This window comes from Schistocerca nitens, chromosome 1 (assembly GCF_023898315.1).
Source record: "Schistocerca nitens isolate TAMUIC-IGC-003100 chromosome 1, iqSchNite1.1, whole genome shotgun sequence".
NCBI lineage: Eukaryota > Metazoa > Arthropoda > Insecta > Orthoptera > Acrididae > Schistocerca > Schistocerca nitens.
The window spans coordinates 993,870,300-993,897,244 of NC_064614.1; the positions used below are offsets into that span (position 1 = coordinate 993,870,300).

General features: G+C 38.6%; 1 protein-coding gene across 3 annotated transcripts in view; it reads right to left on the bottom strand.

Moving 5' to 3' along the window:
• The window catches only part of LOC126195277 (DNA helicase MCM8-like), a 180,482-nt gene that overhangs the window by 145,706 nt on the left and 7,831 nt on the right, over window positions 1-26,945 (bottom strand). For 2 of the 3 annotated variants that reach the window (XM_049933825.1, XM_049933816.1), the window contains exons 2-3: window positions 15,258-15,401; window positions 4,016-4,248 (exon numbers count right to left, since the gene is read on the bottom strand). In XM_049933825.1, coding sequence (XP_049789782.1) covers window positions 4,016-4,248; window positions 15,258-15,401 — 377 coding nt within the window. The remainder of the gene's footprint in view (window positions 1-4,015; window positions 4,249-15,257; window positions 15,402-26,945) is intronic. The other variant, XM_049933834.1, reaches the window with a different exon arrangement.

The window sequence follows — 26,945 nt, forward strand, 5'->3', positions numbered from 1 at the left end:
TGCTACTCTATCCTGTGCAAGCTTCTTCATCTCACAGTACCTACTGCAACCTACATCCTTCTGAATCTGTTTAGTGTATTCATCTCTTGGTCTCCCTCTACGATTTTTACCCTCCACGCTGCTCTCCAATGCTAAATTTGTGATCCCTTGATGCCTCAGAACCTGTCCTAACAACCAGTCCCTTCTTCTTGTCAAGTTGTGCCAAAAACTCCTCTTCTCCCCAATCCTATTCAATACCTCCTCATTAGTTATGTGGCATGAAGCTACCTTTACTTAATATATATGTCCTGGGTATCCTACACTTAGCTCAAAGAAACTTCATTTTTTTAAGGTGACAATGCAGACCAACAGCTTGGAGCCACTTGAAAAAGATCTGTAGATTGCACAGATGCTGCTCCCATATGGTGACAGTAATTGCCAAGTCATATAAATAATTAACATACTTGGGTATACCTTGGATGAGTTGCTCAAGGTACCTCAAATGGCAACCAGTTACACCAATGGCTTATTAATCCCCAAAAAGCTTCTTCACCTAATCATCTAAAGGAACTAAAAATTGGCTTCAGCAATACCTATCTTTAAAAAAATAATGGCACCCAGCAATTTTGTTAACAATTCCTCCACCAAAGGAAAAGGATACAGATCAACATTTGCTCAAACATTAATGGTAGATTTAAAATCGCCACAAATTCTAAGTGATCCATCTGGTTTCTTAACTGTGACCATGGGCATTGTCCAATGATTAGGTGACACTGAAGATATTACTCCTATACTTTGCAGCTAATGTAGTTCCACTTTAACTTTGATTGCATATCATGAAAGGTACTAGATCTGCTCTACAAAACTTAGGCACTGCTGAATGCTTTAAAGATATGAAGGCTTGGAAACCCGTTGCATAACACAATGTAGATTGAAACAGCTGCTTGGATTGCACACACAATGCACTAAGTTCTGTGAATTGCACCACATCTAAAATGAGATTCACTTGGTCTTGAATTGTTAACCAAAAACTGCACAACCATCTAACCTAAAACCATTCTTTGTTATCCAAGAGGACGATCCAGAACATTAGTTGCCGAGCTATGTTTTTATACTTAGCTTGGACTACAATCTGATCCTGCAATGGGACTGACTGACCACGGTACATCACTAGTGGGCACCTAGGTGTTGCATATGTGGTGAGCCAAAGGTACTAACCAAAGTGTCCACACTAATCGGAGACACAGCCGCACCTGTGCCCAAATCAAACCTGCTGTTGCTCCATTAAATTCCAATTGCAGCTTGTGCATCCCATCTGCTGCAGCTATGGGCACCAGCAAGATAGCATGCAGCCCACTGATGGTTGTTGTTGTTGTTGTTGTTGTTGTTGTTGTTGTCACCATTGTCGTCATCACACACCAGCTGAGACAGACACAAGCTAGACTGTGGCAAGTAAAACAGGTGATGTCAAAAGGGCAGTGATTCCGTTGATGGCACGGGTCGCAATCTGGACATGACTTCTCAGGGACCCTTCAACAATAAAGGGGAGGAAACTGGTGCATCAGCTTCCATTCACTTTAAGATATGGAGATGGCGAACAAAGAGCTTCAGTTTTTGTACTTCTACCAAAGACGAATGCAAAAGATCACTAACTACTGCACTAAATAATTAATTCTGCGATCAGTAAATCGGATGACAATGCTGACTGGATGTCATGAGTTGATAGTAGAACACAAAGGCGACTACTACTAAGAAGGTTGACCCCAGAAGTATCATGAAATATAGCTTGTGCTGATTATGAGACTTTTGTGAGTTTTGGCAATTTTCAGCACGTCACTCATGGTTGGATCAAATGACTCTAGAGCCTTTGCACTAACTTCTCTATGAGGAACTAGACATATGCAGTAATAACATAATGGATTAAGGATCCTGCATACGGCACACTACTCTGTTACAGGACGAATCAATCTTGCGTGCCAAGTCTCGCAAGTTGGCAGCTCTTTCTGAGTAGTAGGATTGCTTAACACATTAACTGAACTTGAGCCTAGCTGCAATCATGTGGGTTTCATGATCGTAGTACTCAGTCAGCAAACTACTAACACCAGAGAACTCAAATTATCGGAATACGAGAGAGGGCATAGTTTCTGCACCATTCTGTACAATTTATTATTAGAAGACAGTAAGCGTGCACTTTGACATACAATATCAGTTACTTGGTTTGCTTTGTAGTGAAAAATAAAATGACGTAAACAGATTTCCAAAGTCTTGTTTGTTTCTAAGAAGCAAGTGAATGGCAGAGGGGGAAGCAAAGAAACAGCAGCTGCAGACTGTGGCTGGTTTTGCAGTAGTTGTAACAGCAATTTCTGATGTTGCTGTTTGAATTCCCATTGTTGTTCGCATTGCCGCTACTAAAATTCCTCCAGTCTCCCCCCCCCCCCCCCCCCTACAGTAGTAGTAGTTTTGTGGTTACAGCTGGTGCTGTTGTGCTGTTGCAGCTGCAACTGCTACTGTCACAACTTCAGAAACTTCAGACCCATGCTGAACCGAGACAGTTGCATGTCAAGAAAGTTCTCAACATCACTTTCCTATCATACTCTACTTAGAGCACAGTTTACAATCATTCACATTGTTGGTAGCACAGAACCGGTGGAACAATCAGACAACTCCTGTGGTTGACGATGGTGGAGTTCACAAAGTAGACAGCTAACCAAAAAGAATTCCAAAGTGTAGCAAAGTAATCTTAGGCATGTACACACTGTCCAGGGAGCAATCCAAATCAAAAACATAATACAGACACAGTCAAAACTCTACTGATCAATCGTGCATACTGAAGGCTTCAATGACTGGAGAGAGGCTAACTGGCAAGTGTGGGCCATGGTATTTACAGGCAGTCTTGCATCAGTGGACAGCTCCATGTGATATGCTTGCAGCTGCAGCGGCACTCCTTGTGGGAACAAGCTCTGGCCAGAGTATGAAGCCCGAGTATCTCTGACCAACCTTCCATACCCTAAATAACAAAGTGTGAGGTCATCCACAGGAGTGCCAACAGGAATTCATTAAACTTCAGTTACACCATAAATCAGTCAAATCTAAAGACTGTAAATTCAACTAAATACTTAGAAATTACAATTGTGAACAATTTAAATTAGAAGGAACACATACAAAATGTTGTGGGTAAGGCTAACCAAAGGCTGTGTTTTATTGGCAGGACACTTAGAAAATGTAACAGATCTACTAAAGAGACTGCCTACACTACACTTGTCCGTCCTCTTTTAAAATACTGCTGCGCGGTGTGGGATCCTTACCAGATAGGACTGACAGAGTACATCGAAAAAGTTCAAAGAAGCGCAGCACGTTTTGCATTATCGTGAAATATGGGAGAGTGTGTCACTGAAATGATACAGGATTTGGGCTCGACATCATTAAAAGAAAGGCGTTTTTCATTTCAAGGAAATCTTCTCATGAAATTCCTATCACCAACTTTTTCCTCCAAAAGTTAAAATATTTTGTTGACACCGACTTACATAGGGAGAAATGATCACAATGATAAAATAAGGGAAATCAGGGCTCGTATGGAAAGATATAGCTGTTCATTCTTTCCACATGCTATAGAAGATTGGAATAATAGAGAATTGCGAAGGTGGTACAATGAACCCTCTGCCAGGCAGTTAAATGTGATTTGCAGAGTATCAATGTAGATGTAGATATTGATACTTGGGCTGTGCAGGGAATCCAAATCAGATTTTCACAAGAATTAAATAAACAAAAACTACAGATAAATGTTTTCTTATCCACCAGAAACGTGGGGGAAAAAAAAAAAGAGTTAACAAAATGTATCATGAAGTACATTAGACGACACTAGTACATGCAATTAATATTTATCATTCACTGGATGAAAAAATCTATATGAAATTTCAGTTACAGTTAATCATAGCATTAATGAAATATTTATCACAAAGATTGATGAACTTTTATCAAAATGGCTCTAAGCACTATGGGGAGCTTTTATCAACACAAGAGTTATAATTTTAGTTACCTGATGCATTGCGAGTCCCAGGCAGCTCATGGTATGTTCTGGGTTTTCTGTTAGTTCCTCATTGAAGGTAAACCATGACACCTTAAATTCATCATCAGTCATCAGATGCTTTAAATCAATGACAAATGACCTGCGTTCCATAATATCTGATGCAGAATATAGATTTAAATTCTTCTTTATGTATTGCTCCACAGCTTTAATCTTATCAACAGTGGGCGATCCATCACTATAAACTGGTATGAAAACAACAATGTCTACTTCTCAGTACAGCAAAGGAAAATAATGTCATACAGAAAGTTAAATTCCAAAATCAAAATGAGCTAACAAGCTTGTTAAATAATGATTTCCATTACCCTTGCAAAGTTACAAATTAATCGTAAGTTTTCTATGATAATTAGAATCTGTCTGAATTCTCATTAATTAAATAACTATTTACCAAAATTACATTCTGGCACAATTTCTTTTCCACTTCTCTACCTTTGCTATGTATGAAAGACAATATTTTATTACTTGTTATCTCAAGAATGTGTTATGAATACAAAAGATACCAACAAAAATTCAACCAAACAAATTATAATCTCTTAACATTTAGTTCTCTATTAAAGCAAGAGAATAGAGATAATAGCAAGGAGCTAGCATTTTTCTCAAACATGACACTTCATGTATGTAATGTGAAGAATAAAGTTTACATGTACAGGCATACTTTAAATGTACGAAGGGGGATCAAATATAAATGGGAGTTTTGTTCCCGAACATCAACAATTGGTAGGACCGGCCCCACACTTCTGCTATGCTTAGGCGGGACAGCTAGAAGTGAGGAGAGCGTGCTGTTACATATTTCCTGCTATTTCGTCAGTAACGCTCATGATGTCTAAGCAACAGATGGACCCCTCCATTGTGCAATGCATAATCATCAAATTTCCTGCTTACAAAGGAGTTACAGCAGCGGAAATTTGCCAAAGATCGACTGCACAGTTTGAGATAAAACATTATCAAGGATGCATGCGTTTGCCTGGCATAAAAAGTTCAAGGAAGGACAAGAACGTATGGAAAATCAACAACACTATCGTAGTCCTCAGACTAGTCCTCAACTAGCCAACAACTCTTGAGTGACAGGGTAAGGTACTTTACCTGGATGTCCTGCATGGACCACTCATCGAGGCACATGGGACAATTTTGGGAGGAGGCTGCATGGTAGCCATTACAACTGATACAGTGCGGAAAAGGATGTGGACAAACTTCCTTGTGAACATCCGTATCCCAGGTTACACATTTGGCTGGGTGTTGACAGGATATTTGAGTGTGGTTGTAAAGATGCCACTGGTAGCAGCACATTGGGTTTGGAATGTACAGTCAGACTGCGATAACTTCATAGCCTGCTTTGATCTTTGATGAAAGCATTGCTCTATTAAACGTGAGAAAATGATTGCTTATGGGCACTAAGATTGCATCTATTTTTTTCATCGTCTGATGGACTGCAATGATTCCCTGATTAGAGAGGTACGTTTGGATTTCTGCCTCGGTCAGACCTAGTGTAAATACCACCACGCGTAGAATTCAGCATTCAATGGGACTTGACATGAACAGGATAGTGATAGAGGAGTGAAGCTGCAAGCAGTTGTTGTGCTTGAGAATCATAAGTAGTCTCCAAAAGCAAAGTGCCATTGTGTAAATGAGAGCGGGATTTCACACGGCCTGCAATTGCATCAACACCTTACTGCATAATAAATGGATCTACTGCAGCAAAGGACTGTTTGTCTTCAGTGCATGAAACCACGAGGAACCAAGATGCAGCTGGAAGGCTCTTCAAATCATTAGCCTCATTCGTTTACGTTTAGTAGATGTAGTCTATGACGATGGTGATTGCCTCATTGCTAGAAAATCCCCACGATTGCCAGCATCTCCGATGGCACACTCCTTCCAACTGGGGCATCCCCATCAGAGAGGGGCGCACTCGCCTTAAGTGATTGTTCACACCTCAGGTCACACCTCCGGAACACCTCACAGAGGGACCAATTGACAGTTTGGGAAGGTAACAGCTCAGGCAATCACCCCTCTGTGGGCTTGGCCTGTACTGGGTGGAACGTGCAAACCCTACCTGTCAAGGCAGGGCTGGGAATTACGCATTACCCAATCACCTGTTACAAGTCAGATGTGTGGGCTGGCCTTCAGGAGCACACAGGGAGGAAGAAGAAACAAAGAGGAACCTGAAACGCTGAAATGGAGGAAGAATAGAAGAAGAGGAACAAAGAAAGAAAAAAGGAAAGAAAAACCAATGGAGAGACCATTCTGAAGTCTGGCTGCTGAAAATGTAGAACACATTCCCCCATACATCCCAGCCATGTTCTCCAAGGGAGGGGGAAAAACAATAGCAAGAGGATAGACATACAGCATGGAAAGAAAATTATGCTGCAAAGGCTGGAGCCCCATGGTAGCTAATCAAGAAGCCACCAAAGAGCAGCGAGCTCCTGGGGGTGTGTGGATGTGGTGACAGCTTCCCCACTTATGGGTAAAGTGTTTTAGTGTACTTCTGGCAGTACATACAATCTAGGTGGACTGGCTTTCTATATCACAGTTGTTTGATGACCCTGTCAGGCATGCTTGTTGCCTTCAAAAGAGCCCATATACTCTTGTCCACAGTATCTGTAGGATCAAATTCCAATAGTCTGTATTCTGGGTTCCCCAGACCTTCCCTGTCATAATCAGTCTGCTGTGTAAAGTTGTGGATTTTCCTTTGTCTGCTGGCAAAACCATGATGCTGCTGTCTTCTCAGATCTTCCTGAGTGCCAGTCTCTCATCACTGGCAATGCTTGATTTTGGAGGTTTTGTCTTGGTGACATGTCGCAAATCATCTGCAGAATTTCTACTGGCATATTTTGTCAAAGTGTGCTGGCTACTTGCTCCACTGCACTGATGGAACATGAAATGGGTGTATTCCTAGGAGAAGCTGCAAAGTTGAGGACCCTGCTGAGTACCTTCAAAGTGATATCACCAAACGGCTTGCCACTTAGGTTAAACAAAATGCAAGTATCCTCCAAGTGCTGTGCCTTCTTGTTCATATGGTCAAACTTTGCAGACTAGCACACTAAGGCATTCTTCTTGGTTCACTCTGCAAGAGACCAGGAGACACAATCTACCCAGGCCCAATCTTTATGCACCAAGGAGGCTTCCATGTGCAGGTGAATGTGTAAACGCTCCCTGGCCAACATATCTAGCCTATGATGCACATCTCAAATGCTTTCCCTCACAAGTGCCATGCTAACTCGCACTGGACCTAAAACAAGGCACCAGCTTGCAACCAATGCGTTGAACCAAAGGTGGAATGTCTCACGAGATTTCTAGTGGGTAAGGAATGCAGACGGAATGCCTAGAAGCGACCATGGAGAGGGGTGGTGATAGGTATAAATATTAGAACTGTTACACTCTACCAACAGTCTCAGGTAGCATCTGATGAAGACAATGAGACACAATGTCAAAATATTGTGCATGGACGATGCTAATACCTGGCAGAACACCTGATACTTCAAAATGTCAACAGATCACCAGGAAATCCTGAAATGGAAATGATCGTATGGCATTGTTGGCCAGGAGGCCCCATTCGGCAGAGTTCGGAAATTACATCAAGAGATTCTATGAGGAGAAGATTTAATGAAATATCAAGAAGCTTGAAAAAACTTCCTGATATGACGTCAAGATGGGGACGTAGTACAAGTTTTTGTCATGATCAAGCATCATATCAGCTCCGCAATGGCATAGAAGATAAAGACCTGGTCAGACATGAAGCGGTCTGGCGGCTCAGTTTAACGCCATGGTGTCTGGCAGTGTCTTTCAGTGCGAGGGATGCCACACAGGGTGCAGTTCCCACAGAGCAGTTCATAGCATACAGGAGAAATTCTTGCTGTAAAAAACACTCTATGTAACTGAAGCAAAAGTATATCAACTCCTGTATTTAGTTTTTGGGCAGAGATTCTCTTCTTCTTTTAAAATATTAAAAACCACCTCTAACAAATGGAAAATCCAGGATGGAATGTAACAATATTATGAAAAGGAAAGTTGCTACTCACCATACAGTGGAGACGCTTAGTCGCAGGCAGGTACAACAAAAAGATTGTCTCAAATAAAGCTTTCGCTGTCTGCCACCCCCCACAACACTATCACTAGCCCTTCCCCTCTCGGCCCCAGCCTCCTCCTTACCCCAACCCAGCCACCACTCCCATCACGCACTGGTTTTTGCTGTTCGCAGTGTAGTTTCAGTTGCCTGAGACTGCAGTCCTGTGTGTGACTTGCATTTGCATGCGCGCTACATGGTGAGTAGCAACTTCCTTTCTCATAATATTGAAAAAACCACCTCTTTCGGTTTTGTGTGTTTTCATCACTATAAAATACTTCTCATTCGATTCTGAAGAAACTAATGGGCACAAAAAGTTGATATTTGCATCTCTTATAGTTTCACATTATAGCTTCATGATTAAGTGTCTGTTTTGTTGATGTTGATCATAGTTACTGTGATACCTACTTTCCAAGTACTACGTAGCACAAATGTTGAAGAGTTTGCAGTGAAAAGGGTGATCACTGGCTACTTTATGTTTCGCTCGTTTTAAGTGATATGTTGCTGTGAACTAAGTGTAGCTAATATATCGAAATTGGAACAAAAGCCATATTTGAGTACTGTACGGAGAAAAGAGAAGTTAACATACTTTATTTATGTGTGCTGGCACCAAGTGTGATGCCCTAGCATGCCACAGACAAGTATGGTAGCCTGCAGCTCAGTCATGAACTTTTCGTGGAAATACATGCGCCATTTTCAAATTAGTGAATGCAAATTATCATTGTACTTATTACTGGAAGAAAATGATGATGAAGACACTCTGCTCCAACAGTTGCATAATGGAAAAGTTGAAACATGTCCAATTTTTAAGATAAGGCTTGACAAATATTTCATTTACGACTCTTATCAAGCGTCATTTATTAAACAAATACCAAGTTCTGTGAGTTTTTCGGGGTAAATATTTTCAATTTAAGTATATCCTAGATCTGGTCAAAGAAGCTTTTGGGAAGAATTCATCAAATAGATACTTCTATAAGATAACATCTGACATGAAATTAGGTGTGACACTACAGTAAGAGAAGTCTAAATACTTCGGAAACTACAGTAGTTTATTTATCATTTATTCTGTTATAAATGGTGTTTTTACATATATGTGGGAAATTCGAACAAAGGCAGAACAGTCGCAATTTCACTTCAGGTAGAACATCCTACCATTTTCATTTTCAAGACAGTAAAGTAAATTTTAATTAAAATATGGCACATTTTGCACAACTACATAACAGATTATCTGAACTGTGTCAACGTCTGTCAAGCTGAGCCTGTCTTAGCAACACAGACAGTCTCTCTGATATAACGCAGTTAACTACAGAGCTACCTATGTTGCATTTTCAATAATGGATAGTTTCGTAGACTACTACAGTATTAGATTGGAATAAATGAATACTTTTAAAGGAAAGAGAACCAAGCGACACCTCTGCCAAACTGTATCCAAGATCTAATTTCTCTTTTTGTGTATCCAGCGATAATTCTACATTTACATCTATATGCTGCAAACCGTTGTGAAGTGTGTGGCAGTAGGTATGTCCTACTGTACCAGTTGTAAGGGCTTTTTATGGTTCTTTTCATATATGGAGTGCAGAAAAAATGATTGTTTAAACACCTCTGTGCATGCTGTAATTAGTCTAACATTGTCCACACAATTCACACAGGATGTTGCGTAGGGGATTGCAGTATATTCCTAGAATCATTATTTAAAGCCGGTTCTTGAAACTTTGTAAGCAGGCTTTCTCAGGCTAGTTTATGCCTTTCTTCGAGCATATGCCAGTTCAGTTCTTTCAACAGCTCAGTGACACTCTCCCAATGGCCAAACAAACCAGTGACCATTGTGCTGCCCTTCTTTGTATATGTTCAGTATCCCCTGTTAGACCTGTTTGGTATGAGTGCCACACACCTGAGAAACATTCTAGGATGGGTTTGATGAGTGATTTTTAAGCAATTGCCTTTGTAAACTGATTGCATTTCCCCAGTATTCCAATAATAAACCGAAGTCTGGAAACCGCCGTGCCCTACACATGACTGGGTCTATGTGATCGTTCCATTTCATGTCCCTGCAAAGTATTACAAGCAGGTATTTGTATGACTTTGCCGATTTCAACTGAGACTTGTTGATATTGCATTCATAGCATACTTAATTTTTTCGTTTTTTGAAGGGTATAATTTTACATTTCTGAACATTTAAAGCAAGTTATCATTGTGTGCACCACGTTGAAATTTTAGCAATACCTCAACGAATATTTAAGGGGCTTCTTTCACACAGTCCTTCATTATAGATAACTGCATCATCTGCTAAAATATATAACTACTCTTAATACTGTTTGCGAAGTAATAAATACAAACAAGAACAGCAAGGGTCTCAACACACTTCCTGGGATACACCCAAATTTACATCAACATCTCTTAATGACTTTCCATCCAAGATAGCTTGCTGCACTTTCGCTAACAAAAACTCCTCAATCCAGTCACAAATTTCACTTTATACCCCATAGGATCATACTTTTGATAACAAGCATAGGTGTGGTACTGAGTCACATGCTTTTTGGAAATCGAGGAACACTACATCTACCTGACTGCCCTTTATTTTTGGCTTTCAGTATGTCGTATGAGAAAAGTGTGAGCTAGTTTTCACAGGATCAATGTTTTCGACATCTGTGCTGGTTGGCAAGGAGAAGGTCAGAACTTGGAGGGACCTCTTTATGTTTGAACTCAGAATGTGTTCCAAGATACAACAAATTTATGTGAAGGATGTTAGATGGTAGTTTTGTGGATCACTTCTCTACCCTTCTTGTAGATGAATGTGGCCTATGCTTCCTTCCAATTACTGGGCATCGTTTTTCTGTTAGTAGGATCTATGACAGATTACAGTTAACAGGGGGGCTAATTCAGCCCCAATATAAAATCTGATAGGGATTCCATCGGGCCTTGGGGCTTTGTTCAGTTTTAACGAGTTGATAAACTCTTTACTGACTGTAAATGTTAAGGATACAGTTTCTCATGGGACAGGAGGCAAATTGTTTTATGAAACAAATTGTATAGAATAACACAATCAGTTGTTAATGTTAGAAACAAGCATGGAAATAATTTGTTTTGACATCAGATATACCACATGACACCAGAAAATTAATTTTCGTTTGAATGTGACATGTAATTTTCTTATAAGAAGTTCGATTTTCTACGTTTTGATCACATGATTGCTTACATATTTGCTGTAACATCTTCTAGATGCTTTAAGATGTAATATACACTACGTGAACAAAAGTATCCGGACACCCCAAAAAACATGTAACTGTACAGTTATATGTATTTTGACTCAAATTATTTTCCTATTACATTTACAATAGCATTGGTTTAGAAAATGTGGCAAATTAGTATTAGACTTCTTGGTTTATCATCTTCTAATTTAATTTTCCATTGTATCACTGCACCATCATTAGCTCAATTGTTTGCAGAGTTATCAGCCCACATCAAAAACTCTTCAAGCACAAAACAACATTTTTTATTTACATGAAGCAAAAAATGCCAGTTGTTTAAAAAAAAAATGCCACACACATACATCAAGAAAGGTTAATCCCACTCAGAGACCAGCTACTAAGTGTGATTACAGAAGTGAATGAAAATCCCAGTGTAAGAGTCATAAGTGTTTCCAGGAAATATGATTTTTTTTAAAAAAAGGATTGATTATTTTCTCATTTCAAATAACAATGACACAACTGAAATTGAGTTATTCCAGAAGGTGAAAATGAGTAACTAGCAAATTCACTGGAGTGTATGGCAAATGGGGATTTGGACCAACAAAAGCGTAAGATGCTATAAAATGAATGTGACTGAAAACAACATTTATATTGCTTTTATCAGTAACAGACCAGGAGAAGACTGGTTCCAAAACTTTAAGAAATGACAGTGAAGAAACTAGTGCCCTTAAGCAACACAGAAGAAATATCACAAATGGTCCATCAATAATTTACAGCTTTTATAGTCTGGTGAAAGACAAAATGGAGTGACTTGGTATAAAAGATGATACAAAACATATTTACAGTCTGGGCAAGGCCAATTTGTGCTTGGACCCATCTAAAACAAAAGAAAGATGCAAAGGAAGTTGAAATGAGGCTTTTAAAATGATCATCAGAGGGAAGACATTCATCGGCATTGAAAGAACAAGTGGAAGTTGTTTCAAAATTCTTGCAGGGTTTTGGGCCAATAAAGACAGACAGTCAGTCAGTCAATACAACCCATCTTAAAGCCACTGATGACATGAAATAACTCTACAGTAATGTCAAAAAAGTATTGCAATGAGCTGTTTAAAATTTAGAAACATTAAATTGCAGTTCTGAAATGCTACTTCCATTTTAAATACTCATTGTCTCATAACTGCTAATGATTACCCAAATATAGTGTTCTGACAATATACATTTTGTCTTGCAAGTACCCCAGTCTGTACTCACAACAGTCCCTTAAATCACCCAGGAAGCAGTTGTCTGAAAATTAAAATGTGAATGTCTGTGGCTTACCAATTCCATGGACTAATATGCAGACATCTTTCTATTTTTTATGTTATGAGAGATAATAGTGTGAAAATTTCTCCAGATTATGGTTAGTCACGCAACAATATCACACAAAGAAGTATAAAAAAAAACAAAGTATCAGAATTATAACGAAACTCACACTTTTATCTGAAAATTACACCATATTGCCTAATAAGATAGATATGTTGCTAAAGACGAGTATGGAGCTAAGTAATGGAATAATTATCAGTATTGGCAGAAGTCTGGTCCCCCTTCTTGGGTGATGCTGGCTGGGCTAGCATCTGCTACCTGCTGGATCTCTTAGGGCTGCTCCTGACCTCTGTCCAATTGACTCTCCTTACGGAGCTGAATTGGCCTATTTCGTGTGTCACTGGCTATTTTGAAAAAGCGTGCTTGACTTGGCTTCAAAAACCAGCTAGGGAGAACTAACTGTTGGACAGCAGGAGCCATTTGCCCAAACTGGCAGTGTGTTATTGATTGCAGCATCCTATCAATAATAGACTGTGTCCTATTTTCATTACATCCATTCATTTCTCCATGTAAGTGAAAGTGTAGCCCACTTCCTGTTGCAGTTGTAGCTGTGCTTTACAGTGTATAGCTCCTGCATGTCATTTTCCATTCTTACTGTTTCAAAAGATTAAAATTTGCACATTTTTACCTCACTTCTACTACAGGTCATCATGATAGGTAGGAAACAAATAACAGAAAAGGATGAGAAAAAGCACACAACAAAAAACGAAGAACTCCTCCAGTACATCTACAACTTACACCACAACTTAGACAAAAGATTGACAGATGCAGAGAAACCACCAGCAACAGGATATGATCCTCACATACCAACAGTTCTTCCAACCAAAGGACCACCTCCAAGCAGACAGCAAAATGCAAAGCAGGAGGGTAGGATGATTCCTTGGTAAGTTAATGGAGACAAACCAGCAGTTCACTTAGCAAGCAGCTTCATAACATGTCTATAGAAAAGCTACATACCACCACATTCGAAAAAAGCTAAAACAATCTTAATCTACAAGGAGGACAGCATTTTCTTACTAACTCTCACCAACAAGATTCTGATGAAGATAATGTCTATGTGTATCACAGATGTCTTTGAGAAGAACAAGTAGGATTCTGATGAGGATTAAGCACAATAAACCAACATTAACTCTTTGAACAAAGTTATCAACAAAATAAATGAACACAGAATGGTACTTTGTTTAGCCTTCATCAACTTTGACGAGCTATTGATTCAATCAGCCATACAACAGTTATAAATTGTACGTTAACAGGGGCAGAACAAACCCCCTGTCAAGATTATCCATAACATCTACAACATATCAACAGCATTCATCTTTGTTAGGTAGTCCATCAACATATTTTTCATCAGAAGAGAAATAAAGCAAGTACACCTAGTATCGCCAAAACTATTTATGGCCGTGCTGGAAATGGCAGCATCCAAGATCAACTGGAAAGAAAGAGAGTTCAGAATTCAGGGGAAGATCTACACTGCATAAATGGTGCTCTGCTCCTACCTAATAACAAGAGGAACTGCAAACTCTGGTTTCTAGCCTTGCAGAAAAATGTGACATGATTGGGCTTAAGGTAAACATCTTGAAAAAAAGTTTCACTAATTCGAATGAAAACATGATGTCTGGCACAAAGGCTCTAGAGAGTTGAAGGATATGTATTTACCTAGGTCAGCTCCTGAATGACAGAGGTAATATAAAGCCCAAAATATTTTACTTCCCAAAACAAGGATGGTAGGCATTTGGAGGAAACTCAGAAAAAATATGCCAGTGGACTTGAAAAGATGCTTTTGGCCAGTGTGTTCTTCCCATTAACTTATACCTGTATAATGTGGACACTAAAGAAATTGCAAAAGGTAAATTGATAAATACATGGAGAGACATGGGAAGATCAATCTAGGCATAAAGTGAAGAGCTTGCAAAGTCCGTAATGTCATACAAGGTATGGAAATAGAAATGCACAGAATATGCTGCAGGAAGAGATGATGGAAGGGGACGAAAGCAGTCTTCAAGTGGAGCCAGGAGAGAGAGAGGCCATCAGATCATTGGGATATGGGTGACAAAAAAATTGGGTTCAACTTGCAGAAGACTGCTCGAGAACGACACAAGTGGTGTGAATGAAGAAATTTCTGCCCGCATCTTACAAGTGATTGAAATAAGAGCATATTATGGCTACTACTACTACTATTACTACTACTACTACTACTACTACTACTACTACCACTACCACTATTAAACTATCGAGACATTTGTGTTGACACAAGCCACATCCATAGTAATAAATTAGCAAGAATTATTCTACTTTGAAAAAATCTGTTGCTTCCTCAATTACATTAAATCCCTTCGTCTATCTCCTGTTTACAGCAAAATATTTACATGACTATGTTGGTATTTACCACAGAGTAATAGTTATCTGTATGTCATAAGAATAGAGGCTTCCTTACAATAAGCACTGTTGCCTGACATGCAGTTACCAGGAGTCTTTAGAAAAATCAGTAAGCTTGATTCCCATCAAGAGCTGAAATTTACAATTTACATTATCACATTACTATTTAGGCAATAAAGAATAACTGATAACTGTATTATAGCATTACCTTCCTGTGGAAGATACTGCTTCCATCCAACATATGGAGTAGGCACAGTGTCAAATATGTCTTTAACACTTGGTTGACTAGTTTGAGAGTGTTGTGGAGAATCCTGCACATGAGAACTTGCTGGTTTAGTAGAATGTCCCATGCCTGCAAAAAGAAGAAATAAAATGTTGATATATATGGGGTGCCAGTGTTCACTGATCACTTCAACATGTGGCACTGCCACCATAATATAAACTGCTCAGGAAAGTTACCCACCACCAGCATACCTGTTAACGTGTAGACATAGATTTAAGAGGTAGAAGGAATGAAAGAATATGTCTTATGAAACAAAATAAATACATATCTTCACCCTGCAATAAAAACAAGTAACAAAATTAAAGGTAGCCTGTTAGAAACTGCACATCTGCGACATCAAAATTTGTTACTTGATACCATGCTTTGTAACAGGCTGTCTACAAAGTGGTCAAGAAATTACTGTTCAAACTTGCATTCCTGGGACAATATACCGCAAATCTAAATTGGTCCAAAAAAAGCTTAATTGGTTTCATGTCCACAGTTACCCCAAGTCATTCCATTTGAGTGGTTCCTACATCGTAGAGGAAAGTGGTTATGATATGGGCACAATTTATCTTGTCCACTGTCATCTTGAAAGATGAATCCCATGCAAAAATGTTGACAGTAGGGCTTTTAAATAAAAAATCAAATAGGGGTAGTGCGGGAGTTGGTTTAAAAATGAATAAAACAAATAGGAATGTGGATAAGCTGCTATGAACAGCATTGTGAACACATTATTGTAGCCAAGATAGACACGAAGTCCACACCTGCCACAGTAGTAATAGTTTACAAGCCAACTAGCTCTGCAGATGACTAAGAGATTGAAGAAAAATTGATGTGATACAAGAAATTATTCAGATAGTTAAAGGAGACAAAAATTTAATAGTCATGGGGAACTGGAATTCGATAGTAGGAAAAGCAAGAGAAGGAAAAGTAGTAGGTGAATGTGGACTGGGAGTAAGGAATGAATGAGGAAGCCACCTGGTAGAATTCTGCACAGAGTATAACCTAATCATAGCTAACACTTGGTTTAAGAATCACGAAAGAAGGTTGTCAATGTGGATGAGGCCTGGAGACACTGGAAGGTTTCAGATTGATTATATAATGACAGAGAGATTCAGGAAACAGATTTTAAATTGTAAGACCTTTCCAGGGGCAAATGTGGACTCTGACTACAATTTGTTGGTTATGAACTGTAGATTAAAACTGAAGAAACCGCAAAAAGGTAGGAATTTAAGGAGATGGGACCTGGATAAACTTAAAGAACCAGAGGTCGTGGAGAGTTTCAGAGAAAGCATTAGGGAACAATTAACAAGACCGGGGGAAAGAATACTAGAAGAAGAATGGGTAGCTTTGAGAGCTGAAACAGTGAAGGCAGCAGAGGATCAATTAGGTAAAAAAGATGAGGGCTAGTAGAAATTCATGAGTAACAGAAGAGATATTGAACGTAGTCGATGAAAGGAGAAAATATAAAAATGCAGTAAATGAAGCAGGTGAAAAGGAATACAAACATCTCAAGAATGAGATCGACAGGAAGTGAAAAATGGCTAAGCAGGTATGGCTAGAGAACAAATGCAAGGATGTAGAAGCATGTATCACTAGAGGTAAGATAGATACTGCCTACAAGAAAATTAAAGAGACCTTTAGAGAAAAGAGAAACATCTGTATGAATATCAAGAACTCAGATGGAAAACCAGTCCTAAGCGAAGAAGAAAGGTGGAAGGAGTATATCGAGGGTCTATACAAGGGCGATGTACTTGAGGGAAATATTACGGTAACCGAAGAGGACATAGATGAATGTGAAATGGGAGATATGATACTGCGTGAAGAATCTAACAAGAGCACTGAAACACCTAAGTCAAAACAAGGCCCCTGGAGTAGACAACATTCCATTAGAACTATTGATAGCCTTGGGAAAGGAGACACGTGAAATACCCTCTAACTTCAAGAAGAATATAATAATTCCAATCCCTAGGAAAGCTGGTATTGACAGGTGTGAAGATCACCGAACTACCAGTTTAATAAGTCACAGCTGCAAAATATTAACGCGAATTCTTTACAGAGAAATGGAAAAACTGGTAGAAGCCGACCTCGGGGACGATCAGTTTGGATTCCGTGGAAATGTTGAACACACGAGGCAATACTGACCCTACAACTTATCTTAGAAGACAGATTAAGGAAAGGCAAACTTACATTTCTAGAATTTGTAGACTCAGAGAAAGCTTTTGACAATGTTGACTGGAATACTCTCTTTCAAATTCTGAAGGTGGCAGGTGTAAAATACAGAGAGCAAAAGGCTATTTACAATTTGTACAGAAACCAGATGGTAGTTATAAAGAGTGGAAGGATATGAAAGGGAAGCAGTGGTTGAGAATGGAATGAGACAGGATGTAGCTTATCCCCATTGTTATTCAATATGTACCTTATACAATCAGTAAAGGAAATCAAAGAAAAATTTGGAGTCAGAATTAAAGTTCAAGGAGAAGAAATACAAACTTCGAGGGTTTGACAAAGACGTTGTAATCCCGTCAGAGACAGCAAAGGACTTGGAAGAGCAGTTGAACGGAAGGGATGGTGTCTTAAAAGGAGGATATAAGATGAACATCAACAAGAGTAAAACGAGGATAATGGAATGTAGTCGAATTAAAGCAGGTGATTCTGAGGGAATTAGAATAGGAAATGAGACACTTAATGTAGTAGAAGAGTTTTGCTATTTGGGGAGCAAAATCACTGCTGATGGTTGAAGTAGAGAGGACATATATTGTAGACTGGCTACGGCAAGCAAAGCATTCCTGAAGAAGAGAAATTTGTTATTTGATTATAGATTTAAATGTCAGGAAGTGCTTTTTGAAAGTATTTGTATGGAGTGTAGCCATGTATGGAAGTGAAACATGGACAATAATAATTAAAACAAAAAGAAAATAGAAGCTTTCGAAATATGGTGCTACAGAAGAATGCTGAAGATTAGATGGGTAGATCACATAACTAATGAGGAGGTACTGAACAGAATTGGGGACAAAAGGAATTTGTGGCACAACTTGACTAGAATAAGGGACCAGTTGATAGGACACATTCTAAGGCATCAAGGGACCACCAATTTAGTAGTGGAGGAAAGCGTGGAGTGTAAAAATTGTAGAGGGAGACGAAGAGATGAATACACTAAGCAGATTCAGAAGGGTGTAGGTTGCAGCAGCTGCTCGGAGATGAAGCAGCTTGCATGGGATAGAGTAGCATGGAGAGCTGCATCAAACCAGTGTCTGGACTGAAGACCACAACAACAACAACAACAACAACAACAATAGGGCTAGACAACAGGTTGTGGGATCCTGTCCTGATACAGCACAGTCCTTGCTTTACCCTTTATAGCAATGGGAGGTGTCAATCATCCACACATGATATAAGCCGGTACTGGCCATAAACTTCTCTGATGATCACCAATTGCCAGACAGCACAAAAATGCTGAAACATCTTCCAATCTTCCACTTCAGATGGAGGTCTATTTTTCCCTGCACTCTTGCCATGCCATGATGGTGTTGATGGGGATTTGGGGGGGGGGGGGGGGGAGGCTGCCTGTAGGCCTAGTGATTTATGTAATCAAAAGGGTACTGGGAAAGAGAGTTCTGATCAAAAACAACAATCTACATTGAGTCAAGAGACTCTCTATTACCCCAATCAGTTGTTCGAGTTCACCATACAAAAATGTTTCAACACTGAACTCAATAGTTGTGTGCAAAGAAAAAAAGAAATCTAAGTATTATCACATCATCTTGTCTATAACATGTGGAACATAACAGGTAAAAGTCTGGATCAGAGCCAGTAGCATACTTATGTGTTTTGTGCAACAATGTTGTCAGCACTTGCCATGAACTGAAAACAGCACTGAACCAATGTGATTTACATGTTCTGTTGAGGCAGTACTTTTATTTAATATGAAAAGGAAACAGGCAGAAACTACAAGGATTCTCAGAAAATAATACTAAAAGTTCAAACATGAAAAAAACCAAATAGATCACAGCCTGGCCCAAGGATTTGATGTTACTACTTATTTACTCAAACTGCTTCTTATTTGGACCCAACAAATGAATCCTGGTCCTGACTTTCCCCACATCAGAAAAATCATCACTCAAAATCATCACATATAAAAACTTTGCTGTCTGAAACAGATACCCAGGCTGCTAACCAGTAGCTTGTAACTCAATACAAAACTCATAAACATGAATTTGTACTCGTCACAAGGTAGTTAGGAAAAATTTATCGGTATTTTGTTTTAGTGACGGAGCTCTGAAGAGAGCTACCTAGAAATTATGGACGTTCTTAAATTACTTATTGCTTCAAGTGTTTTCGGATAGGATTTGCATGGATAGGATTTGGCATGTTAATCAGTAATTCAAGTATGTATGGAACTCAAACAAGAGCTGCAAAAAATAGATGCTATCTCTGACAATATTGTTGCTGCATTTTGATCATGTTACAAGCACACAAAAGTATCTCCATGGCTAAGGAAAGGTACAGAAAGCTGGTTGAATTTTTTGGGGATAATTTAAGCGTATATCAAAGAATAGGCAAATGGAGATGGTGTCTCTGTTTGCAATACACAAAAATCTGAAATCCAATCAGATAGAAATTGAAGATGCATGTGAGAGTTCCCCCAATCATACTATGATCATCGTTGGAGACTTTAATCATCCAACAATTAATTGGGAAAATTACAGTTTTGTTAGTGGTGGGTGTGATAAGACATCTTGTGAAATTTTACTACATGCCTTCTCTGAACACTTCTAGAACAGATATTGAGGAACCCCACTCATGATGGAAATATATTGGATCTAATGGCAACAAATAGACCTGGCCTCTTTGAGGATATCCACGCCGAAACTGGTATCAGTGACCATGACGTGGTTGTGGCAACAATGATTACCAAAGAACAAATGACAAATAAACAAGCAGAATGATATATATGTTCAGTAATCTAGATAAAAATTCAGTAGTGTCATACCTGAATGAGAAACATGAAACTTTCAGCTCAGGTCAGGAGCATGTAGAGGAACTCTGGCTCCAGTTTAAAAGAATAGTTTACCAAGTGCTGGATAGATATGTACCCAGTAGAACAGTTAATAACAGGACAGTACCTCCGTACAATACAGCCACTGCAATGAAACTTCTAAAGAAACAGTGATTACTGCATAACAGGTGTACAATAAAGTGTAGGGCTGTAGACAGAGAGATGCTGAATGAAACGTGTTTGGTTGTTAAGAGATCAATGCATGGTGACTTCAGTGACTACCACAGCAGAATATGGCAAATGACATTTCACAAAATCAAAGAATTCTGGTTGTATGTAAAGACTGTTAGTGGCATTAAGTTAGTGTACAGTCTCTAGCAAATGAGACAGGAACAGAAATTGAGGGTAGCAAAACAAAAGCTGAACTCTGGTTTCAAATGTTCCTTTACAAAGGAAAATGCAGGAGAACTGCCCCAATTTACTTCATCTTTTCCGTGATATGAAGATTAAATAAGTATTGGTGTCAGTGGTGTTGAGAAAAAGTGGAAATGGGATATTCCCTGTAAAGTAGGACACACTTACAATATCTAAAAATTTAAAATTTGGTACTTTTTATATAATTTTTGAAAAGTCTGGACTTTTTACTGTATGGCATCAATGGCACCAATGGTTTGTGGCCCATTATTGCTTTCCATCCATAATTTTAGCCATTTTTATAACGCCATGTGTTTTTCACATGAGAGTGTGAATTATTGGAGACTCTGGACCTTCATTTCAACGAATTGGCAGGTAAGAATTAGCATATCATTATTTATATTACTGTCACATACCCTAATGTATTGCATAAAGAGTATAAAACTGAAGTAGGTAAATTATAGGTTAGGGTAAATAATATAATACAACAGTGTAAACTTTCATGTAACATGAGTCACTTTCATGTGATTAAGTTCTTATACCAAGAGAGATATTAGAGATAACTTTATTTTATTCAGTAATTTACTGCTTAGTGTGAATGTGTAACTAATACCCCTTCTAAACATTTCCCAATTTCAACCAATATCGTACAAACAGAAAATTAAATGTGTAACATAAATGACTTAATATGAGTCATAGTTGTATTATTTTAAGGTTACAAGAAGAGGATGCCCTTAGTAGCAGTAGAAAGACAGAGTATAAGGTGGGAAAAGTTTAAGAGTGAAGGAAAATTTGAAGAATTTGAGAAGCAGCATCTGGAAGAAGCTAGAAAAAGCCAGCAGAAGCAGAAACAAAAGTTTCTACAGTTGAGTCAACATAAAGCAGGTTTGTCACCATATAAGTCACATAGTGCTCTGGATAAAGCCATGGCTTGAGTGCTGCAACTGCTTAGATTAGCAAGGTACTGCGTAAAATGCGCCTTAGGAATAAGATGTCCCAAATTTTTAACATGAGTTACAACATAAATTACATTCTTGTTCTTTAATTTTAATGCTCTTCCCTGCTTAAATAACACTTCTAAGATCTTTTCCTGAATAACACAATTTGTAACGATGTTTTACACAAGAATCGGTTTATGGATTGATAAGTCATCATAATAAAACACTTATTTCAAAATGTAACACGAGTCACCATGGAATCTCCCAAACTTTTAAAACTGAACACAGCTTCACACCCCGATGGAATCCCTGTCAAATTCTGTACTGAATTTACGGCTGAGTTAGTTCCTCGTCACTATAACCTATCGTAGATCCCTTGAACAAAAAACCAAGCCCAGTTCTTGGAAATAGGCACAGGTCATACCTGTGGACAAGAAGGATAGTACAAATGATCCACAAAATTACTGCTCAATATCCCTGACATTGATTTTTTGTAGAATCTTAGAACATAGTCTGAGCTCAAACATAATGAGGTATCTTAAACAGAATGACCGCCTCAATGCCAATCAACACAGTTTCCGAAAACACTGATTGTGTGAACCCCAACATCGATATGCACTCATCTTGGTACTCTAAGCATTAACTTTGGCTGTTCCGCCATGTTCAAGTCAGTTCTTTGTGATCCTTGTATGTGTTAAGGTTAATAAATGAACTACTGCTAAATGGATGTGATTATTGGTGCAACCAACCCGAACTTCCTCCTCAAATGAATAAGAGATTTCTGATGTTTTCATTGGACCAGCATCAAGCTACTCCTGCATTCCAATCACTGACTGAGATTCTGAAATTTCTTAAAAACGAGAAGCAGGGTCATTCCATGTCAAGTGTCCCAGTTTAGATGATGATCCCAGCTCGACCATCTTCAATTTTGATTAAATTTGTACAGAATGTACCTGAGGGCCCTACATGAACTTATGCAAAGTTTCAGGCTCACCTGTAACTTGGCTGAAGTGTCAGTGCCATTCCCGTGAAGACCACTTTTACAGAGACCGAAAAGTCATGAAGAAATCGTCAAGTTTGGCATTCCACTGTTCCTAATGTAAAAGAGCTAGACTCTTGCTTCTAGGTATAGTGGTACAACTTTGTGTGCTCTACACACAAATGCTGCAAGTCGAGTTCAGAAAGCAATGCATTTGGCATGATCTCAGTTCAAAGTGGGCAGCAAATCATGTCATGAGAAATATGCCCCATAGTTTAATGAGGCATAAGTAGTGGAGAAAGTGCGCTATGCACCTGGCGTTTTGCCAAACTACTGTCTGTCTGGGTGTTGAGTATGTCACAAATTTTGGCCTGGCTTGTGTGTTTAATTACTGCGCTACCATCCTGTAAATTTGCTAAAAAACATGAATGTATCAACATATACCCGTGTTCAAATTCATGTATCTCAAAATGGACACCTATCACATTACATTCATTAACACCATTCAACAGAGAACATTTCATTCTATTAGAAAAACTTATTTTCATTTTGGTGTCTCTTTGGGTAAGGTGCAAAAATGTCACCTAAAATTTGGAATTTTGTTGATTAAGTCTTCATTATTTAAATATTCATTTTGCTGTTTATTCAGTGATTTTAAACCCATTTCTGACAGGTTCATTGCTAAATTTAACCATTTAACTGTACTAGAGACTGCTACATAATTTTTGGAAAGCTGAATGCTTATTAATTTTATTTCTTTTCTTTATTTAGGACTCGACAATTTGAGTTTAGTGTCTGAAGCATATCAGGTTGTTGCTAAAATGGAAGAACAAGATCAAGTTAATGTATGCAGTTTTGTAAATACTGATTCCCCATGCCATTTAACGACATACAGTGCCTTAAAAGGACTGAAAGCTGTAAAGCAACTTTCCTGAGAAGAACAAGAATTACTTACTAGACGGAATGGTTTACACTCTACTGAAAATACTCAACTATGTTTCCATCATGAAGCTTTACTCCTAAAAAGATTTGAATTTTTGCAAAGATCATGCTGCAGCCCATTTGGCAAGAAAAACCACACTGCACGAAAAAGCTTGCGGTCAATCAACATAGAAATAGCTAACCTACTAAAAAGGATAACCATGTCTGATATTAAACCAGGCCAAAAAATGTGCCCTTCCTGTCGAAAAGAATTTGATACACTGAAATATTCACAAAAGGACATTACATATCAGTCAGATGAAGATGATGAGTCTAATGTTGGTCACAATTTGAACAAAAGTTTAACATCTGTTGGAATATCACCATTAAAATTTCAACGAATTGGTGTAAGGGATACAAAAGGATATGCAAAGTGCAAAATACATCAAGTTGAAGGTGCAATTATTAAGACAATTGATCCCAGTGAATTGGAGCAACCATCCACAAGCAAGCAATGCTTGACTTGTTCAGATTACATTGAGCTGATCCAAGAATTGAAAGAAAAATTACAAATATCAAATAATAAGATGGTCTATCAAAAAGGCTATGGAAGAATTTTGTGTTTCAGAAAGAATGGTAAGGAAGGCTAGAAAGCTAAAAGCTGAACAGGGAATATTGGCACAGCCCAAAGGTAAATGTGGCAAAAAGCTTTCTGAGGATGTGAAGGCAAGAGTCATAGAACATTTTTTATGATGAAGAGTTTAGTCAGATTTGTCCAGCAAAAAGGACTGTATTACTGTTCAGATAGATGGGGAAAAGTTTTAAAAAAACAGAAATACTTATTACTGAGCAACTCAAAAGAAATATTTGTTGCGTAACGCAATAAAAATGGACCGGAAATTGGATTTTCCAAATTTTGTGAATTAAGGCCAAAGTGGTGTGTGACTGTAGGCACAGCTGGTTCACATTCAGTTTGTCTCTGCACAATTCATCGTGATGTTAAACTAATGTTGGTACATAGCCCAATAAAAGAAGATTACAAAATTTTACTGAGCAAAATTTTCTGTAATTTGGAAACAAAGGATTGTATGCTTCATCGCTGTGAAGTATGTCCAGGAACAAAAGCTCTAAATGAATATTTGGAAAGTGCTTTTGCAGATATTGATCCTGAGGATAGAATTCAGTTCAAACAATGGCCTCACACTGATAGAGATACGCTTGAAACCAGAGAAATGACAGTTGAAGAATTCATTGAACTATTAGTTACAAAACTGTTGGCCCTTTCTCCTCACCACATCAGAGCAAGCATTTGCAGTTCACTAAAGAAGGTCTCAGACCAGGAGAATTGATTATATTAATGGATTTTGCAGAAAATTACTCCTTTATTGTCTAAGATGCAGTCAGTGCAGGGATTCCATTGGGAAAATAGTCAAGCAACAATACATCCATTTGTCATTTACTACAAAAGTAATGAAGACCTAAAGAGTGTCAGCTACTGCATAATCAGTGATTGCCTCTGACATGACACAGTTGCAGTGCATGTGTTTTTAACATACTTGATCAAATCCCTTAAGTGCATTTTTAAAGAAATTAAGCATATTCATTATTTTAGTGATGGTTCTGCAGCACCATACAAAAATTTTAAGAGCTTCCTAAATCATTGCCATCATCAGAAAGATTTTGGCATTGCTGCAGCATGGAATTTTTTTGGAATAAGCCATGGGAAATCACCATGTGACGGAACTGGGGGCACAGTTAAGTGTTTAGTAGCAAGAGCTAGCCTTCAATGCCCAATTGACAACCAAATCTTAACACCAACTGATCTGTTTGAATATTGAAAAATGTTCATGGCATTGAATTTATTTATATTAAAAATTAAATTATTAAATATGCAAAAATTGATCAAGAGAAACATTTTGAGGATGGATGTACAGTGTCTGGTACAAGAGACCATCACCATTTTGTGCCAACTGATGAAAAGCGACTTAAGATTCACAGAGTATCAAACGATACATTGTCCTTTATAGCAAATGTTAACCGACATGCTAAAGTTGCTACTAAACATGTTGCCATTAATGAACTACAGCATGGCCACAATGTTGCTCACGTTTATGATAGAAAATGGTGGCTAGGAAACATCTGTGAAGTATCATGTGAAGAAAAAGATGCCTTAATTAATTTCATGCATCCTCATCTCATGGAACTGCTCAATCATTTCACTGGCCTACTAGAAGAGACATAAGCTGGAACCCAGAATAACGGATAATGGCAGTCATACCAGCCCCAGCTGCTTCAATGATGGCGTGGCAATACACTTTGCCGGAAGCAATAGTTTTGGACATCAGCAAAAAATTTAAAACATTTAACAATTGAAGAATTCTGTATTACGGCTTGGGAACCACAGAGAGACCCAAAAAGGCTTGGGAACCTACTAGATACCCACATTCAGACTTGGGAACCTGCTAGATATTCGCATTCCGGCTTGGGAACCTGCTAGACACCCACTTACAGGCTTGGGAACCTGCAGTAAAGAAACCCACCCGTGGATGACTTAGCATGGCTATCGGGCATGGCCCCTTGGTGATGGGGTTACCAGTCTTGAGATTGGTAGTAGCATAGCCACCATGGACCAACGCAAGTATTTTCTGAATTACCAAAAAAGTCAATAGTTTAGGCGAATTTTTTTCACCTTACCAAAGAGACACCAAAATGAAAATAGGTTTTTCTAATAGAATGAAATGTGCTCTGTTGAATGGAGTTAATGAATGTAATGTGATAGGTGTCCATTTTGGGACACATAACTTTGAACACGGGTATATGTTGATACATTCATGTTTTTTAGCAAATTTACAGGATGGTAGCGCAGTAATTAAACACACAAGCCAGGCCAAAATTTGTGACATACTCAACACCCAGACAGACAGTAGTTTGGCAAAAGACCAGGTCCATAGCACACTTTCTCCACTACTTATGCATCATTAAACTATGGGGCAGATTTCTCATGACATGATTTGTTGCCAACTATGAACTGAGATCATGCCAAATGCTATCTGAACTCTACTTGCAACATTTGTGTGTAGAGCACACAAAGTTGTACCACTATACCTAGAAGCAAGAGTCTAGCTCTTTTACATTAGGAACAGTGGAATGCCAAAGTTGACGATTTCTTCATGACTTTTCGGTCTCTGTAAAAGTGGTCTTCACGGGAATGGCACTGACACTTCAGCCAAGTTACAGGTGAGCCTGAAACTTTGCATAAGTTCATGTAGGGCCCTCAGGTACATTCTGTACAAATTTAATCAAAATTGAAGATGGTCGAGCTGGGATCATCATCTAAACTGGGACACTTGACATGGAATGACCCTGCTTCTCGTTTTTAA